This window comes from Mustela putorius, unplaced genomic scaffold (assembly GCF_011764305.1).
Source record: "Mustela putorius furo isolate JIRA1106 unplaced genomic scaffold, ASM1176430v1.1 tig00003869_pilon_pilon_pilon, whole genome shotgun sequence".
NCBI lineage: Eukaryota > Metazoa > Chordata > Mammalia > Carnivora > Mustelidae > Mustela > Mustela putorius.
In genome coordinates, this window is record NW_025422021.1 from 30,690,711 (window position 1) to 30,709,943 (window position 19,233).

The 19,233-nt window shown below is 52.6% G+C and overlaps 1 protein-coding gene across 8 annotated transcripts in view; it reads right to left on the reverse strand.

Moving 5' to 3' along the window:
• FARP2 (FERM, ARH/RhoGEF and pleckstrin domain protein 2) overlaps positions 1-19,233 on the reverse strand; it is a 112,038-nt gene that overhangs the window by 6,236 nt on the left and 86,569 nt on the right. For 7 of the 8 annotated variants that reach the window (XR_006602532.1, XM_045066860.1, XM_045066864.1 and 4 more), the window contains exons 14-21: positions 17,307-17,485; positions 12,788-12,877; positions 12,274-12,407; positions 11,769-11,850; positions 8,960-9,197; positions 6,260-6,390; positions 1,445-1,513; positions 734-823 (exon numbers count right to left, since the gene is read on the reverse strand). Coding sequence is in view for 7 of the 8 variants with exons in the window: in XM_045066860.1 (XP_044922795.1) it covers positions 734-823; positions 1,445-1,513; positions 6,260-6,390; positions 8,960-9,197; positions 11,769-11,850; positions 12,274-12,407; positions 12,788-12,877; positions 17,307-17,485 (1,013 nt within the window). In the remaining variant the exon portion in view is untranslated. The remainder of the gene's footprint in view (positions 1-733; positions 824-1,444; positions 1,514-6,259; positions 6,391-8,959; positions 9,198-11,768; positions 11,851-12,273; positions 12,408-12,787; positions 12,878-17,306; positions 17,486-19,233) is intronic. The other variant, XM_045066865.1, reaches the window with a different exon arrangement.

Consider the following 19,233-nt stretch of genomic DNA (forward strand, 5'->3'; position numbering starts at 1 on the left):
AGTGGGGAGTGTCGATGTGTGTGTAGGGGTCTCTTTGGGACCGTCAAGCAGGGTCTTCGTTAGGCACTGAGCACAAAGGGCAAGGCTGAGGAACAGCATCACATTAAAATGAAGGGCCTGTCAGCGACACATGGTGTCTTGCTATGTCGAAACTGTGATGGGGAGGCGGACATGTGACAGGCATGTGGTGTGGATAGAGGGCTTGCTGTGCAGCAGGATCACCCAGGCCTGCTACAGCGGTGCACAGGTGACCGTGACCTTTCCCTGGGGCTGGCTCCCACCTTGTGGAGGGAAGACATGAGCCCAGCCCCGAAATGCAGCCAGGAGGCTTGTCCATGGCGTGCTGTCCTCCGGTTCTGAAGGTGTGCTTGTGCACATGCATGTGCGTGAAACAAGGTAGGATGATGGGAAGGGAACACAGATACCAGCAGGAGAAGAGCTACAAGCACAAGAAGAAAGGCTCTGCAGTCTTTAGAACAAGTGGGTCAGGTCTCTCTCTCAGAAGCTGTGTCAGCTCCATCCCATGAGTACCAAACTCAGGTCTTTTTCTGTGCCTCCTACTGAAGGACAGGCTCCCTGGGGTGGGAGTGGGGGTGGGGGTGGCAGGTGGGTCTGGGCAGGAGGCGGACACGGGACTGAAGCCCATCCTCAGGGGCTTAGGCTGCAGGCAGAGCCCGTGGCCCACCAAGGACGCAGCCATGACGGCCTGAGAGCACGGTGTGCGAGCACTCACCAGCATGCCATGGAGGGGAAGGCGGCCCCGGATCCGGAAGTGGCTGCTGCCTGTGACCCCTTTGCTTGTGTACAACAGCATATCTGAGAACTGAGATGGGTGGCTTTATTACACAGAAGTTTAAAAATAAGGGACAAGTTTCAATGTCTAGTAGTCACTGGTTTCAGCTTAGGTTTGTGATCTCAGGGTCAGGAGGTGGAGCCCCATGCTGGCTTCTGCGCTCAGGCTGGTGTCTGCTCAAGTTTCTCTCTCCCTCTCCCTCTGCCCCTCCCTTCTGTGTTTCTTCTCTCAATGATTTTGGCAGGTGGTACCTAGTAACCACGTGAGTCAGCAGGTCTCTCGGGCCAGCGCCCAGTGCCCACCAGCTGGAGGCAGTGGGAGTCCTGGCTGGTCTTCCGGTCACCCCTCAGCCAGGATGGCTCAGGCTGGAGCTGGCTAAGTGGCACGAGGCAGGAAGCTGATTGAGGGAACTCACTGGGAGGGCCCCGGTTTTCTGAGGCAAAGCCAGCGCTCGGTGTGGCATCCCTGCAGCAACGGGGACTTGGGCTTTGCTATCTTCTGGCTTTCTGAGGGTCCTGGCACCCAGAAGACCCAGTGGGAAGGCCCCTCACTGGCAGTGTTTGCTGCCGGCCCTGCTCCTGTCTGACTTGGGACGGCTTGCCTGGGCCACAGCACTGGCCGCCCTAACAGAACAACACGCTTTCCACCTACCAGGAAAAACATCCTCTGCTGGAGGCCCTTCTTGGTGAGCTTGTGAAGGCAGCCCTCGCGGATGAACTCCTGTGAGAGAGAGATGAGGTCCTCTGGTGCCAGTCCCCAGCCACCTCCATGGGTGTGGTGCTAGCGGGCTGCGGGCCAGGCTGATGTCACCCTTTATGCTTTCTTGAGTGCCTCTCCGGCCCTTCGACAGCACCCTCCTGCCCAGGACCCTCCATGTGTTTCCAGCCTCTGCCCTCCCACCTGTTTCCTTTGGTCACCCGGGCCAGTCCTCAGACCGTCTGCTGAGGACCAGTGGCCCCATCTCGCCACAGGCTGGCAATGCCGAAGGCCCTCACAGAAAGGTTGCTGGGCTCCTGGAAGGCTCAGGCACAGAGATATTTGAGTTCAGCTTTGAGAAAAACTGGGCCAGAGCAGCTGGAGAACAGCAGGGAGGAGGATGGAACACCTGGTTCTCAGCAAACATTGGCCGGCGGTTAGCATCCACTACCCCCCTAGCACTGGCACAGGCAGAGAGGGTTCCCAATACCACAAGGGCTTTCCCACCTAAGCTGATGGGACACTGGTGGGGCTGAAGCTCCAGGAGGAGCCGGAAGTGCTATGTGTCCCGGGTGGTCCTTCCACAGACGGACAGGGGAGGGTTCTGCCTCTCCCCACAGGGCCTGATCGTACCCCCAGGACTTGGGGACACACCTCACATTTCACCGTCCGTGCTGGAGGGCCACCGCCCAGGCCCGCACAGATATCTCTCAGGCCCCTAACTGCCCTTGCCAATGGCGGGAAGCGTCAGTCCTGGTGATTCTGAAGAATTCCGGCTTGAACAATTTCCGGATACTCTGCCCATCTGTTGGTCCCTGCAGATAACTAGGAGCCTGAGCTTCACACCCTGAGAACTTGCCAGAAGACCCCAGCCCTCAAATGGACTGAGAACTTCACAGAAGCCTCATGGACGAAACGGAGATGAGGAGGGCGGGCCTGGCAGGGTGTCAGCACTGAATAGCCCGCTGGGTCTGACTCTGAGCTCGAGGCTTCTGTGGCTTCAACATCAGAGCCACCCTCCCCACCCTCTTTGAACAAAGGGAAGACCGTAGCCCCTGGCTCTTCCTGCAGCCGCAAACCCTATTTGCGTGAGTTCCTGCCCTCATAAAGCCAGCTGACACCCCACCGAGACTCAAGCATCAGTGTGTCCCAGGCCTGTGGGTGCTCTTCCCTTGAACATGGCCCCCACCAGGCTGTGGGCCCGCCCTTGGCAGCATCTGCATTCTGCCTCATCTAGACATTTCCCAGTTCTTACTCTTTGATGCCTCATTATCAACTTTCTTCCTAGTTAACAATCCTTGTTCTCAAATTCCTCTGTTCACATAACTAGTGTGGTTTCTGTCTCTGACTGACACACATATTTAACAAGAAGACCGGGAGCCCTGGTCATGCAGCTCAGTCCTTGGAGAGAGTTCAGCTAAAAACAACTGTGGCAGTGAGAGTTTGCCTCCCAACTACTTCATGCAAGGCTCTGGGCCAAGCAGCAGACATCAGTCCTCTTGTTGCCCCAAGACCCTGTGTGTCACAGAGGTGGAACAACCTGCCCAGGCCACACAGTCCACCCCGACCCCTGCTCTATGGCTACTCTCCTTACCCCTCAGTGACAATTCCCAGGGGCCACTATCTCTAATGCACTGGGAGGAGCCCTGGGAGAAACCACCTGCACCGACTGCCCTGCCAATCCCCAGGGATTCCAGCCAGCAGAGGGAAAGGAACTGGAGCTGTCCTGGCCCCCAACCAAAGCCCCAACTCCAGGAGGTCAGGACCTTTCAGTACATTGTACTATAGATCAGTTCTTTGAGCTTGTGACCCCATGTTCTCTGTACCTTCTACCAAGGCTAACACAGAAACATGACTTACACAGCCACACTCTAATCCATGTACGTTTGTGCTGACACAAACCTTATGCATAAGGAAACCTTATGCAGTCCTTAAACAGGGTGTCTTCTGTTGACAGTAGTAAGTTCAAAAAGGCATCAGTGACAAAGTAAGCAGTGTAGATGTAGAGCCACAGAGCAGGATTGAGAGTTCAAAAATTAAACTGGCACATCTGTGTCTATGGACAGTCCAACAAATAGCCACATGGGGAAAAAATGAGGTTGGACCCCTACCTCACCCCACACATAAATGAACTACAAAGGGATCAAATCTAAATATAAGAGCTGAAACACAGGATGTTTCTAGAAGAGAACACAGAGGTAAACTGTCATACTGTGGACTGGGGAGTGGTGTCTCATCTGTGACATCCAAAGCACAAGCAACCCAAGAGGTAAATTTGACTTCATAAAAATAATTTTAAAAAGCCAACCCTTGTGCGCTATAAATGATACCACAGAAAAAGTGAAACACCCCACAAAATGAGAGGACATGTCTGCAAATCCTATTCTGCTAAGCATCTGGGGTCCAGAATAGATAAAGACTCTTACACCTCAACAGCAAAAAGACAATCCAGTGAAAAGGTGGGCAAAGGGTCTGAATAGGCATTTCTCCAAAGAAGGCACATAAGTGGCCAGTGAACACATGACAAGAAACTTGATATTAGCCATGTGAGAAATGAAAATCACAACCACAATGAGATCCCATTACGTACCACCGTGATGGCTAGAAGCACAAAGATAAGATATGGAGAAACCAGAACCCTCACACGTTCCTGGGCGGAATGTGAAATTACCCGGTGACTTTGGAAAACCAGCAGTTTCTCAAAATGTGAAACACAGTTACCATGTGACCCAGCAGTTCCACTGGTAGGTATCCACCCAGGAGAACTGCAAGCACATGTTCACCCAACAACACAAACGTGCACAAATGTTCCCAACAGCATTATTTTTCACAATCAGCACAAAAGGGAAGCAACCCCAGTGTGCCGCAGCAGATGGACGGAGACACAGGCTATGGTGTGTGCAAAGAATAGAGCTGATGTGGTCAGTGAAAGAAGGTACATTGACTCGAACCCAGCAAACATGGTGCTCAGAGAAAGCAGCCAGACACAAAAGGCCACACACTGATTCCCTTCAAAGAAAATGTCCAGGAGTGGCAAAGCCTCTGGATGTGGATTAGCAGTTGGCATAGAGTGGGGATGGGGTAGGGAGTGGCTTAACAGGTAGAGCTTTTCTTTTTGGGGGGATGAAAATGTCCTGGAATTACTAGTGATGATGGCACAACCTTGTGGATACACTAGAGACCGCTGGACTGAGCCGTGACTTCTGCGGTCTGCGACTTGGGTCTCAATTACATGCAATGAAGTGAAAAAGAATAAGGCTGGAGGCATCACAATCCCAGAGTTCAAGCTGTACCACAAAGCTGCAGTCATCAAAACAGTGTGGTATGGCCGCAACAACAAACAGGTCAATGGAACACAATGGAAAACCCAGAAATAAACCCACGGTTATATGATCAATTAATCTCCGGCAATGGAAGCAAGAATATGCAATGGGAAAAAGGAGGTCTCTTCGACAAATGGTGTTGGGGAAATTGGACAGCCACGTGCAAAAGAATGAAACCGGACCACTTTCTCACACCACACAGAAAAATAAAAATGTATTAAAGACCTAAATGTGAGACCATAAAAATCCTAGAGGAAAATAGACTGTAACTTCTCAGGCATCAGCCTTAGCAACATCTTTCTAGCTATCTCTCTTGACGCAAAGGAAACAAAAGCAAAAATAGGCTATCGGGATCACATCAAAATAAGTTTTTGCACAACAGAGGAAACAATCAACAAAACACAAAGGTAACCTACTGAAATGGAGAAGGTATTTGCAAATGCCATGTCTGATACAGGGTTAGTGTCAAAATGTACGAAGAACTTACACATCTCAACACCCCAAAACAAAATTATCCAACAAAAATGGCCAGAAGACAAAAAAAAAAAAAAAATGGCCAGAAGACATGAACAGACATTTCTTTAAAGAAGACCTACAGATGGCCAACAGACACATGGAAAGATGCTCAACATCACTTGTCGTCAGGGAAATGCAAATGGAAACCACAATGAGATATTGCATCACACCTGTTAGGACGACTTTAAAACTCAAAAAGGAAAGTGTTGGTGAGGTTGTGAAGAAAAAGGAGCCCTCATGCACTGTTGGCAGGAATGCAAACTGGTGCAGCCATTCTAGAAAACAGTATGGAGGGCACTCAAAAAATTAAAATAGAATTACCACATGATCCATTGATCACACTACTGGGCATTTACCCAAAGAAAAAGAAAACACGAATTTGAAAAGACATACACACCCCTGTGTTGGTAGCAGCATTATTTACAATAGCAAAGACGTGGAAGCATCCCAAGTATCCATCCACAGATGAATGGATAAGGAAGGTGTGGTGTACGTACAATGGAATATTATTTGGCCATAAAAAAGAATGAAATCTTGCTGTTTGCATCAACATGGATGGATCTAGAGAGTATGGTATCAAGTGAAATATGCCAGCCAGAGAAAGACAAATACCATATGATTTCTTGTATGTGGAATTTGAGAAACAAAACAAATGAACAAAGGAAAAGAGGCAAACCAAGAAACAGACCTTGAACTATAGACAACACATGGAGGGTCTCCAGAGGGGAGGTGGGTAGGGGGATGGGTGAAACAGGTGATGGTCATCAGAGAGAGCTTCTCATGATGAGCCCTGAGTCACATACAGATGGGCTGAACCACTAGACCGCATACCTGAAACTTGGAGAACACTGTATGTAAACTACCCTGGAACTGAGGATGAAAACAAAACAATTAAACGACGATCTCAAAAAGCTTTCTCAAAGTCGCTCACCCTGCCGGGAGTGATAAGATTCTCTATGCCGACCAAGTCCCGCTGCAGCTCTGTCAGCTTCTGGAGGTTTTCCAGCCGGGCGAGGCTGTGCTGGAGAGTGGAGGTTACCTCTGTGATGGCCTGGAGGGCATCTGCGGGGAGAGACCTCTCAGTACAGGTGCCCAGGCAGGTGGGCGTGGGTGGGAACCACCCCCCGCCCCCCGCCTTAGTAATAGGAACTGGCATTTTAAAAGTTTTAATTCAGGGAATGTTCTACTCCCAACTCCTCACAGGACTGCCATTCACGGTTTTCAGCAGGTGGCCCAGCAGGTGGGGGTCCCTGCAGATGACCCGGAACTGGGACTTACTCAGCCCAAACTGATGACTAGCGGACACTCAAGCTCGGTAAAGGGAAAGAAAAGTCTTGGTAAATAACTCACATTCTGGGCACAGCTGTGTTCTTTCGGGAGAATTATCTACTGTAGTTCAAAGGCTAAATAATTTGCATCTTGGGGCGCCTGGGTGGCTCAGTGGGTTAAGCCTCTGCCTTCTGCTCGGGTCATGATCTCAGGGTCTTGGGATCGAGCCCCGCATCAGGCTCTCTGCTCAGCAGGGAACCTGCTTCCTCCTATCTCTCTGCCTGCCTCTCTGCCTACTTGTGATCTCTCTGTCAAATAAATTAAATCTTTAAAAAAAAATAATTTGCATCTTTAAAACATTTGTACTATTCTCCTTGACTGGGGATGCTCATCTTACAGTTCTAGTCCGGACAGGAGGGTTCAGAATTAGAAAGGGAAACTTATTCACATGGAACACAGAGGCCGACACTGAGGGCGGTGTTCGTGGTCCTGACCAGGCTGCACTGCGATCAGCTTGCTGGAATCGCTCAGAGTGTCTGCTGTCTTCCCACCAGGACCCCCACTGACACTGTGGCCACAGTGCCTGGCGGTCCCAAGAGGGGCCCCCTTGGCTCTGCCCCTGAAGGTTGGCTGCTCCCAGTGGGGTGAGGACACCTGCCTCACGGCTTTAAGGGATAAAGTCAGGTAAGAAAGGACACGCTGTTGCAAGTTATTCCTCTATAAATGATGTGTGTGACACAGTGAACTGCTGTAAGAGCCCCAGGGATGCTCCCACAGGGCCATAGGAAGATGTCCTACCCGGGGGCAGCTCTGCGTATATTCCTGAGCTCCTGCCCCATCCGGCTTTGGCATCCTTCAGGGTCCCACTCAAGTCTGGACACGAGGTTGGGTGGAGACTTGCTTTGCTCCACTTGTCCAGCGAGGGCAGCCTCCCCTGTGCCTGCCTCAGACAGCATCCCGTTCTCCTCACTCAACCACTGCACGTGCAAGGCGTGCAGAGCCAGTAGGCTCAGTGGCCACCTGGGCTCGGACCGTCACTGTACTGGCCCTGGAAGCTGTTGGAAGTCAGGGATGCAGTTCCGACCTGGGGTTGACTGAGGCTCCTTGGCACCCCCATGCCTGGGTCTCCATAGAACCACCGTGCGGTTGGCAGATTATCAACACGCTTGGCGCCAGGCCCCTGCCAGGCACCACCCTCGGGACACACTGACCGAAAGACAAAACGACAATGCATGGCCGCCTCGGCTATCCCCGGACCTAAGGGAGACACTTTAGTCCAACAGGTTCCAGCTTGAGCTTCCCCTGAGGCCTGTGCGTGGAAGAGCAGGTAGGACAGGGCCCCACTGAGCATGTCCCTCATTGGTGGCTCCCCTGGGGCTCTGTGGACAGCCTTGATAGGCCCTGTAGCAAACCCACCTAGGTGGCTGGCTTAGCAACACTCGGGCATGTTCACTGTTTCCGTAGCACGTTTGGAAATGCGGCCTCACTGGGGTTCTGTGTTGGCCAGGTCCCGCCCAGGAGGAGCCCCCTGGGGTCAAGAGGGCTGGGCCTTCTCCCTCACTCTGGCCTCCAGCCCCCCCCAACCCTGGCCTCCCCCGACCGCCCCCAGCGCCCAGCACACAGCAGTAGGGCTTCAGACAGGCACCGTACTTCAAGTTTCCCTCAAAAGGCCTGGAAGCATTTCTAACCATTTTTGCCCTTCCCCTTAGCAGAGAGAAAACACTTGCTTTCAGGATGATGAGAAAGGAAGATGTCTTACAACCCATCGGAAAGCATCTTATCTACACCCCTTTAGGACCAGGGGAGACCAGTGAGAAGGAGAAGCTGAGTCATTGCTCATCTTCCCGTGACAGCCGTACACTTACTCGTAAAAACCTGCAGCACCAGATGAACTCAACTAGAACATCTATAGGATTCAGAGCTCAGGGTTTATGTTCCTCTGTCTCTTTAACAAAAAAAAAAATGACCAAGTCCATCTAGATCAGAAACTTCTAACAGGCCATCCTGACCCAAATGGTCACTCTAGAGCCAAGGCTTGGAGGACAGAAACATTCCTGGCAGCAGGTCACTCTGAGAGTGGCCCTGCACCCCCACTATGCCGGGTTGGGGGCGTCCCTCAGAGCAAGAGTTGACCTTCCAAGGTGACAGGAGTCCCTCCCTACACCACAGATGTGCAGCCCAAACAGGCTGCCCCCGCAGCTGCCCCCAACAACCTGCTGGAGCACAGCTGGTAGCAGAGACCAGCACTGAGCACCCCAGGCCCAGCCAGGCTGATGCTGCACACCCTGTCCTCCCCATGGGCAGAGGCCCCAGCCCCGAAGCCCCAGCGGCTCCTGTCTGCGTGGCCGGGCGCCCCGCTCACCGTGGCAGTCAGCATGGTCGGGATGGGCCGGCCCGTAGTGCGTGCACAGGCGGCCCAGCAGCAGGCGGTAGTGCAGCAGGCGCTGGATGGGCTTCAGCAGGAAGGCGTTGAGGGGCAGGTAGCAGACCTTCTGGAGCTCGAACTCTCTATACACTGCCTCGAGCTTCTTCAAGCGTTTGGTGGCCTTTTCCAGTTCTGTCAGGACTTCATCATGCCTTTGGAAGCAGCTGGTGAAGCCCTGTGGAGGCACAAGAGGGGGGCCAATTAGGATAGGAGCCATAGACAAGGAGGGCCACCAGATGGCCTGCCCAGCGCGGGTGTCAACCATGAGCTGGAAGTCCCTGTGGGCAGAACAGGGAAGAAGGGCTCACTTGTAGCCAGGGACTGCTCCATAGGCTGGGGACACAGGGCTTCAGCTCCCTGCCAGGACGGATGAAGGGCTGAGGCTGGAACCTGCCTCAAAGGAACCGGTGAGCGGTGCTCGGCAGAGGGAGGAAACCTCTTACCCTGGCTCTGCCCTCCCAGAGGCTGCAAGCTGCAGGCAGCAGGGTGGAGGTTCACCCCCATCACCCGAGAGGGAATCATCACTGCTAACGTCTTCACAGCTCAAGTCCAAGAACACACGTGTATGGATTCTGAGTCTTAGATATTAAACCCAACCAGTCCCTCCTTACCTCTTGGAAGGTTTTAACAGGACATCAATTTGTTTTCCTAATATCACTAAACGTAATGTCGGTGATGTGATAGCCTCAGGAAGATGGTGTGTAGTTTGATGTTTTGGGATAGATGGGAATGACTAACTTACCGCCTGGCTGAGAAAACCAAAACAAGGCTCCGGGTAAGAAAGGCGGCTCTGGGCAGGGCTACCTGAAGACATAGCTGAGTGACCCTGTGGGTTCCTTGATCTCTAGGACTGGAACAGAGCCTATGTGTAAGTCGGGAGTCTGGCTGCATCAGGCAGAAGGGGCTACAGGCCTTGGCGGGAGGCGGCAGGCAGCCTGGTGAGTGGACATGAGGGCCTGGGGGCCCAGAGACGTGCAAGTGGGATGGAGTCTCTGGGCAGGATGCCTCGAGGCCGCCCCAGGATGGACACCCAGTGGGGCAGGCCTGTCCCAGGTCTGTTTAGCCAGAGGAAGACCCCTGAACAGTGAAACCACAGCTGGCCCCTTTGTTTTCAACGCCTGTGACAACTGGTCTTGATGAGAGGACATCTTGCTTCTGCCATGTTGCTGACCTTGAGTCATTCTCTTTGTACTTTCTTTGGCACTTTACCTGAGGGAATACTATCACCTCTGAGGAAAAACCCTGCATTATGAGCCAGCAGGTGTATGGACACAACTCCCAACGCTGGCCTAGACAGGATCTGCACATCCCACTGCAGGCTGCTGAGCTCAGCAAAGGAGGCAGCAGCTGCACACGGACTGACTGGTCAGTGGGGGGCTGATGTCCCACTGCACCCTCGCGGGTGTCACTGTGAGGACTTCCAGCTCGTGGGTGAAGTGGGTGCAGTGGGACAAAGCAGGAAAAAACCGCTTTGAGGGGAACACTGTCTTGAAGGGAATGTAGTCCTGAGGGGACGCTGTGCTGAGGGGGATGCTGTCCTGAAGGATCCACCGGCATCAAGAGCATCAGCCCATAGCACCTACACCTTCTCTTGCTGTCCTGTGGGGGAGGCCCCACTGAGGGAGCTCTGTCCCGACGGTTTGCAGTCTTAATGGGAATGCAGTCCTGAGAAAAAGGGTATCCTGATGGGAACAGAAACCTGAGGGGAATGCTAAGCTGAAGGGGGCGCAGTCCTGGGGAGAAAACTGCTCTGAGGGGAACGCTGTCCTGAAGGGAATGCGGTCCCAAGAGGAATGTTGTACTGAGGGGGATGCTGTCCTGAGGAAAAACTGCTCTGAAGGGAATGTTCTGCAGGGAACTCTGTGCTGAGGGGAATGCTGTCCTGAGGGGGACACTGTGCTGAGGGGAACACTGTTCTGAGGGGAATGTTGTTCTTGGAAGAATACTGTCATGAGTGGAATGCTGTCTTTGGGGAAACGCTGTTGGGACGGGGAACCTGTCCTTAGAAGAAAACTGCTCTGGGGACCTTGTAATGAGAAGAAAACTGCTCTAAAGGGAATGCTGACCCAGAGGGGATGCTATACTGGGGAGAAAACTGCTCTGAGGGGAATGCTGTCCTGAGGAAAAAACAGCTTTGAGGGGAACACTGTCCTGAAGGGAATGCAGTCCTAAGGGGAGCTGTATTGAGGGGGATGCTGTCCTGAAGGAACGCTGTCCTGAGGAGAAAGCTGCTCTGAGAAGGATGCTACCCTGAGGAGAAAACTGCTCTGAGGGGAATGCTGTCCTGGAGGGAACTCTGTTCTGAGAGGAATTCTGTCCTGAGGGAAATGGTGTCCTAGGGAGAAAACTCCTCTGAGGGGAATGCAGTCCTGAAGGGAGTGGAATAATGTCCTGAGGGAGAGCTATCCTGCTATCCTAGCTTCCTGAGGGAGAAGCGGTCCTGAAGGAAATGCTGTCCTGAGGAGGATGCTGTCCTGAAGGGAATGTGGTCCTGAGGAGAAAATTATTCTGAGGGGCATGTTGTCCTGGAGGGAACGCTGTCCTGGAGGGGATGCTGTTGTGAGGAGAAAACTTCTCTGAGGGGAAAACTGTCCTAAAGGCAATGCTGTCCTGAGGGGAAAGCTGTCCTGGGGAGGAATGCTGCCCTGAGGAGGATGCTGTCCTGTGGGTGTCGCTGTCCTGGGAACAATGCTGAGGTTGCACTGTCAGTTGCTAGGGGTAGAGTCATCATAGCAACCCGCACTACCTTTAACTGATGCATGTTCCTGAGCAGGATGTCCCCGATTCGTTGATGACCGCCTGGGACATGGGTGTCAGAAGACCCTTCCCTGGAGTAGAAACGAACAAGTATGGTCAAAATGTTGTTAAAGCTTGTGCGCTCTACTCTGGTGGATGCTTGTGTGACAGGCTGTTCTAGTTAGAGGCAGAATGGCAGTGAGATGCTTGAGGTGGAAGGCCCATATTTGACAGAAACAATTAACATTTGATCATTCTCTAAAAGATAGTAATCGGCAAAAAAAGGAATCATCTACTTTTAACTTACATCTTTCATTCTCCTTTCTGGAATAGGATGAATAAAAGTGGCTGTTATAAGTTTATCCCTCCCCCAAGTTTAAAAAATATACTTCAATGAAACAATGGTTCTTGTGAATTAGTTTTTGAAGCTGGGAAGTTCCTGAGAACAGGGACAGGGTAGAGCTGTCCCACGTGGGGGTCCAGTGCAGGGGCCGCCCGTGTGTGAAGAGTGTTACCAGAGTGCCAGCCTCTGCTCCACCTCACGCAGGAAGCCTCTGTGGAACTCATAGATGGGGTCTATGTTGGAGAAGAGCAGGGTCATCAGGTCTGCGGGCATGGCATCCTCCTTGACCACAGCACTGCGGAACCACTGCAGGAAGAGTCAGGGTGACCGAGGGACCTTGCCCCTGAGGGTCCGAAGCCACAGGGACACCCAGCACTGACCCAAGAGTCCCCACTGGGACAGCCCAATCAGTGCTACAGCTTATCCTCTCAGCTGACCACCCATTTTCACATTATAAGAAAACAATTCTGGGTGAAAAGCTTCAAACAGATACTCCTAGTTTTATAAAAACATTGGACGCAATATTCTGACCTTCAGTATGCTTTAAGGCAAATATATTTAACAGAACGTAAACATGTACATCTCATGAAGGCCAAGAGCTCCTTCTCAGGAGGGATCGTCCAGCTCTGGTTAGATTTAGGAGGTATTAATGAAGACAAAGTAATAAAGGATCTTAGGTTTCATACCACAGTGAGAACTTCTAAATCCTTCAGGTATGTTCGTTCTGTAGCGAGAATCTCCTTGGCTATGAAATAGGCCTCATCTGCTGCCATGCTCTGCAAGAAGCACAGAGCAAGTAAGCACGTGTCTGTCAGCCACTTCACTGAGGTTCACGGCTCTTGCTTCCTTCTGCTCCAGTTCACACTATCACACGCTTTTCATCTATAATTCTTGACCGGATTTCCTTCTGAGTAAAAATACAAACACAGTTGGATCTCCCTCACATGTTTTTCTCATTTTATGTTATCCCCTTTTTTTAAAAAAAGATTTTATTTATTCATTCTGAGAGAGGCTGTGCACACACAAGGGGTGGGGCCGGGGCGGGGGAGGCAGAGGGAGAAGGAGACTTCCCGCTGAGCAGGGAGTCCGACATGGGGCTTGATTCCAGGACTCTGAGATTTCGACCTGAGCTGGAGGCAGACCTTAACCATGTGAGCTGCCCAGGCGCCCTTATGGTGATTTTTCTGAGGGGGAAAAAAAAAAGCACTGTTCAAATATCAATATCTATTATTGAAGCTTATTACTGGCTTTGTGATCAAATTATTGTTCTGGTATCACTACCAGGGGTGTAGCTGGTGTAGACACAAGCATGTGTATATATGCATATATGTGACTCTAAAAGATTAAGTCTAACTTCCAAACGTCATTAAAACTGCACACATAGTCCTAACTGTGCCTCACATTAGAGCACTGGGCCAGCTAGCACACTTGGTGTCCATCCCTAGGAATTCTCAGCTATCCATCAGGGCCTCTGCCTGATGTTCAGATGCTGGCAGCCAAGTCAGGAGCAGGAACCTAGGCCCTACCAGCCCCACAGCTCTTGGCATGCCAGCAGTGGACAGGCATCATGCTGCACCTGGGAAGGCCTGTGTCTTGGCCCCACAGGGCCCCTCCACAACCTGAACACCTCAGGGAGTTGCCTTTGTCAAAGTCCAGCTCAAAGGCCCCTCTTCTGTCCTTTCCCACCTAGTGGAGGGGTGGTTCTGTTCCATCCCTAGCATGCTCCCCTGTAGCTCCTCCACCAGGCAGAGGACCTTAGGGTTGACTGTCCCTGAGGTCACCATCCACACATCCACAGAGCACAGGCCAGTCCCAAATCGGCTCCCAAGACGTGCCCAGGAAGAGAGGTCTCTGCCCTGGAGCTGACAGTTAAGGAAGTAAAAGCAGAAGGGGTTGGGCTGGAGGCCCAGTGGTGCAGGGTGGCCACAGCCCCTAGCAGAGGAGATGGGGCAGCCTGGAGTGGGAAACAGGCTGGAGGTCAAGGATGAGGGCAGGCACAAGAGATAAGTGAGCTGGTTACTGGTGGGGAAGGCAGGGGGGTCCTCCAGGGTCTCTCAGAGCACAGTGGGTGCGCTGGGGCCCCAGGACAAGGCTGGCTGCCACACTAACAGCAGCACGGGAGGCTGGGGTTCAGCAGAAGGCCTCTGCACCATCTGGGCTCCACAGCCAGGCAGGGACCCAGACACAATCTCAAGGTCAATTCTGGTGTGGGTAGAGGTCTGAGGGACAGAGAAGGCAAGGGTGGACTGTTTTTAGGCCCAAACCAAGGGAAAAAGCTGCTATCCCTAAGGTAGCAGGTTTGGGGAGGAAGGTCAAGGGGTCAGGTTTGCATGAGTCTGGGATGGACTTCAGATGTCAGCTGGAAGTTGACAGGGGAGGCTGGGCAGGAGGCTGATATTTGGGGGGGGGGCACATCTTCCCTGTGCCCCCAGCCCCCAGGTGAAGTTTACCAGAGGCTGCAGTGTTCTTACAGTGGTGACGCAGGCGCATTCCTCCTGTGTGCCTTGGAGACCACAGCTATGGCTGTGTCCCCTCCCCCATACCAGGAATATTCCACATAACCCACTCTTCCCAAATAATCAACAGCCGCTCTGTCCCAGTGGCCAGGTGAGCCTACTCTGTGTTCTCATGATGCTAGGGTCCTGCTAGCATCTTGGAGCACCCACCCCTGGTCCCTGGAGCTCCGTCCCTCTCCCCACAGAGTGACAATCCTCATGCTTTCCAGTTCTTTCTTTTTAGGCTTTGTTCTATTAAAACATGACTTTTTCAAATCCCAATTCACTTTACAAAAGTCACATCTCCTCTGGAGTTTGGTGTGCCCAGAAAGCTCTCTGGGGTCAGAGCCAGCCCCAAGAGGCCCACGTTCATGGTCAGGAGGCTCGAGGCCCCCATAATACTGCACGTCCACGTGTGCGCATGCATGGTCGGCAAGCCAGCTTCCTGGCTTCCTGGCACCTCAGCCCTGAGTGTATCCTGCAGAAACAGGGTCACCCTGAGGTTCTAGACCCACTCATCTCCTGTGGGGGGTGAGGTGCCCCGAGAGAAATGCTCAGAAACACAGCCACGGCAGTGTCACTGAGGAGCTCACAACCATGTCCCAGAGACCCTCAGTTAGTGACAGGGGACACCAGGAGTGTAGTGGTCAGGTGTGCTCATGGATGACCTGTGTATCCAGGGCAAAGACAACCTCTTAGGGCACCTCTCAGGGGAGCTGCTCCCTGGGAGCCACCCAGCCGGTCGGCCAGGGAGCGAAGCGAGTTCCCTTGAGCTGGTGGCACTGTGGCCAGCAGCTGAGACCCATGCAGCACCTCAGCCTCCATACCTGCCAGCCATGGTTGGTCCTCACAGAGTCCTAGCGGAAAGAGGGGGACGTGGGACACGCTGGTGCAGAGGACGCCAGGAGGCCAGCGGGCACAGGCACTCCCGCCCAGGGATCGGCACAGAGCTGAGCAGCTAGATGCAAGGAAGGCCCACAGGGCCAAGTTCCCTGAGCGGCCTGGCTTCTAGCAGGAACATGAAGCCTGCAGCTCTCAGCACTCGCTTGGGGGGCTGCCCCGGCCATCATCTGGGAGTCCACTGGCACCCACTGCCCCTTGGCTGTGCAGCCCCCAGCAGGTGGGTGGCATGCAGGGCTGGCAACCTTGAGGCAGCACTGTTGGCAAGGAGAGGAGGCAGGGGCAGCTCTCAGTGGGGGGCAGATCCTGGGGTCCCAGTGTGCAGGTGCAGCCCCCCAGCCTCCTGCTCCGAGGCCTGGTCTGGATGTGAATGCCATGGCCACCTACCATGATCCAGGTGGTGACTCTCTGGTGTTACAGTCATTGCCCTACAGAACCATCTAAAGGACTATTTTTTGTAGTACAGAAAGGTATAAGTTAACATTTCGGTTTTTTTACACAGCTTTCTAGCCATTCTGTTTCTGCACTAAAGCAATAGTGAGCTAAACGGATGGACGTAGGGTTTCAAAGTAAATAAATAAAAACATCCTCAACCCAATCATCTTGCCACCAAAGAGAGTGTCCAAGGGACCATGTCTGCCCACCAGCTGGAGGAGGATGGAGGCCTGAGGGGTGGGCCTGCAGGCCCTGCACATGGAGCTGGGGTTCAGGGACCCCCACTCTCGCTGGGCCACCTCACATGCCAGCATGCCTTCTGACTCAAGGGTCTGCTCTCTTGGAAGTGGGGCCCAGGGAGGAGTGTGTGCTCAGAGAGCTCACCAGTCCTCTCACTGGTCTACTCCACCTCTCGGAAGCTCATGTGTCCCACGCACAGTGGCCCTGGGCTCGACTCGCTCTCTGGGCACTTCAGGATGGAACCCATGGCATGACAAGGCATTCTTAGATGTCAGCTCTCCCACATGACAGGCGCTGTGAGGCAGGGTCCCACCCACCTGTGGCCATCTTGCTCCCCACATTCAGGGGGACAGATATCCCCTGGGTTACAGTCCATAGTCCATTATTTTAACCATTCTCTTTCCCAAGCCTCCAAATACCCAGCCTCTTTGTCCTTTCTTGTCCCTCCCACAGAGCTGCATGCCCAGGCTGCCTTGTCTGTTTCGCCACCACTCAGGTGTGGGGCACAGGCCAGGGATCTGGGAATGGTCACACGATGGGTATGACTGTCTCTGGCCATCACCTCGTCTTCAAGCTTGGGTGCTCCCACCTGCCAGCCTCTGAGCGTGTGCCCTCACTCCTATCCCCGAAAACAGAGAGAAACCTGTGGGCACCGCCTCAACTTCCTACTATAAACACACACCTCACACATCCCTCCTCCCCAGCTACTTCAATCTCCAGTGCGGACCCCACCCCCAACCCACACCCTCTTTCAGAACCCACTCACCCATGATCCCAACAAAATGGGGTCCCTGGTCACCCTACCTTAGTACCCAAGCCTTCTCCTCCCAAATACACAATTATTCAAGAAAGTGCCTAACAAGGGAGGGAAGGCAGGAGGCTGAGGGCTCCCCAAGGTCTAACCATTCCCTTTCACCCCCACCCGAAACCCACAGGTGCCAGGAAGTGCTGTTAAATGAATAAGGGAGCCTGCTTTTGTGCAAAGGTAGCTGAGATATCCCAGTTGACATGTGGCTTTCAGGACAGATTTCACTGGGGGAGCCAGCACCCCCCACGCAGAGCCTGCCCTGCCCGCTCCAGCTTCCCTGCAAACCAGGCCCACCAGCAGCAAGTTGTCTGCTGGGGAAGTGCCCACCTTGTGTTTCGGCTGTTCCTCGTTGTCCGTCCTGGCTCCGCCAACGTGGCTAAGGACAGGGCTCAGGAGGGGGGACAAGCTTTGCCCAGCTGGGCCCAGGGTCACCTGAGACGCAGGGCTCAGGCTCAGTGGGCTCTTCCGAGTGGTGGGAGAAGGCTGAGGACTCTCCATGGAAAGGCCTGGAATTGAACGGGGCAGGGGATGGAGCAAGAAATGAGAAAGGGCTGCCACGCTGGCCAGACAGCAGTTGTCAGCATGCTTTAGCCCACATTAGCTTAATGCTACCACGAGCCACCTTCTGGGAGGTGTGTAAACGAAGCCTCGGTCACATACAGTTGTCGCTGTGACACAGTGAGATGCAAGCAGGTTGGCGGCTGGCCAATCCAGTTCCAGAGACCAACCACTGGCGGTTCGGACACCCAGGGCTCAGCATGTCTAGGGGTTCTCCTCTGCTCTACACAAGATGCAGCTGTGATAAAAATAAGCAGCACAAAGAGTTCCGAGCAGAAGTTGCCATCTGAGAGGGGCACCTTTCATGCATGCTCAACGAAAGGCAGACTGCGGAGGCTGCACATGAGGGCTGGGTTACAGCTGGGTGAACACGTCTGTCATTGAAGGACACACTTGTTACTCACGAAAAAACTGCATCAATGGAAATTTCTCATACTTTTTTCTACTTTGGATTTTTAACAAACAAGGATTTCGTATTGGTTTTCTTGAATCATACCACAAAACCAGTACTTTCTTATTAAAACAAAGTTTGCTTTTGACTAAGAAGCAGCCAAAATTCTGGCCTAGTTCTAAGCGGCTGCTGATGAGGCAGACTCCACCACACATTTTATACTAAAGGAGTCTCTTATCAAGAATTATGTCTCAAAAGGTTATGTCTAATGTTTTCTACGGGACATCAGTAAGTGTTCAATGCCAAGTCTTAAATATATCTTTAGAGCAGAGTTTTATATATGAAATTAAAAACTTAGAAGCTATTTGTAACAGAAATTGACCTTAGGCTTATAATTGTACAGCCATTCCAACACCGCAGCTCCTGAGATTTCTGCCTGCCACTGAGTGCACGAACACAGTAGTAACTGGCCCAGGACTCCCGGAGCCTCCCCACTACCCCCACCGCTGGCTTCAGAGCACAATACTCTTATACCCTAGTCACACTTCAAACTCAAGTCACCTACAGACAGTTTATAAAACCCAAACTTGGCTTCTTTGGCCTAAAACCTGTACATGGGCAGGCAGGCAGGTTAGCGCATAGGGGCTCCTTGGAGGACACTGCTGGGCCGAGCGCCAGCTCCGTGGGCGGGCACAGGCCTCCATGCCAGCCACCCCGCAGCCTGGCCAGCGGGCTGCAGGGAGGGTCCTTGTTTTCACATTGACAAATACGGAGCTCTGGAAGGCTGCAGTGAGCGGTCAGGGGTCCTGCTCAGGGGATCTGGGGGTGAACTAACAATGCGATGATGACAGAATTTTCCTGTGGGATTTCTCACCACTACACACTCACTGATAGTGCAAACCTGGACAATGTTGAGTATGAAATTATTAACAACGAGTTTATTAGAAGTTGCTTTTATTACACAGGTTAAGATATGCTAAGGTTAAGATATGTGATTCCAAAAATCACATGGAATTCCTTTGTTTCCCCAGCCCACACAGAGTGCGGAAGCCAAGGGCTTTGCTGGTCCCTTCAGTGTGGAGGACCCCCTGTGTGGGGAAAGGGCGGGTTTCCAAAGATGAGCTACTTATGTTTCATAATCCAAAACCCTTTTGGTCCCGAATAGGCCAAAGCTCCGAATAGGCCCAGAATTGTGTAATGAGATACTTTTACACATGGAGAATTCAGAAAAAAGTCCAGAAGCTACTACCAACAGATCTTATTTTTCAAATGTACCAAAGTGTGAAAGCCTGTGTCTCACACTTA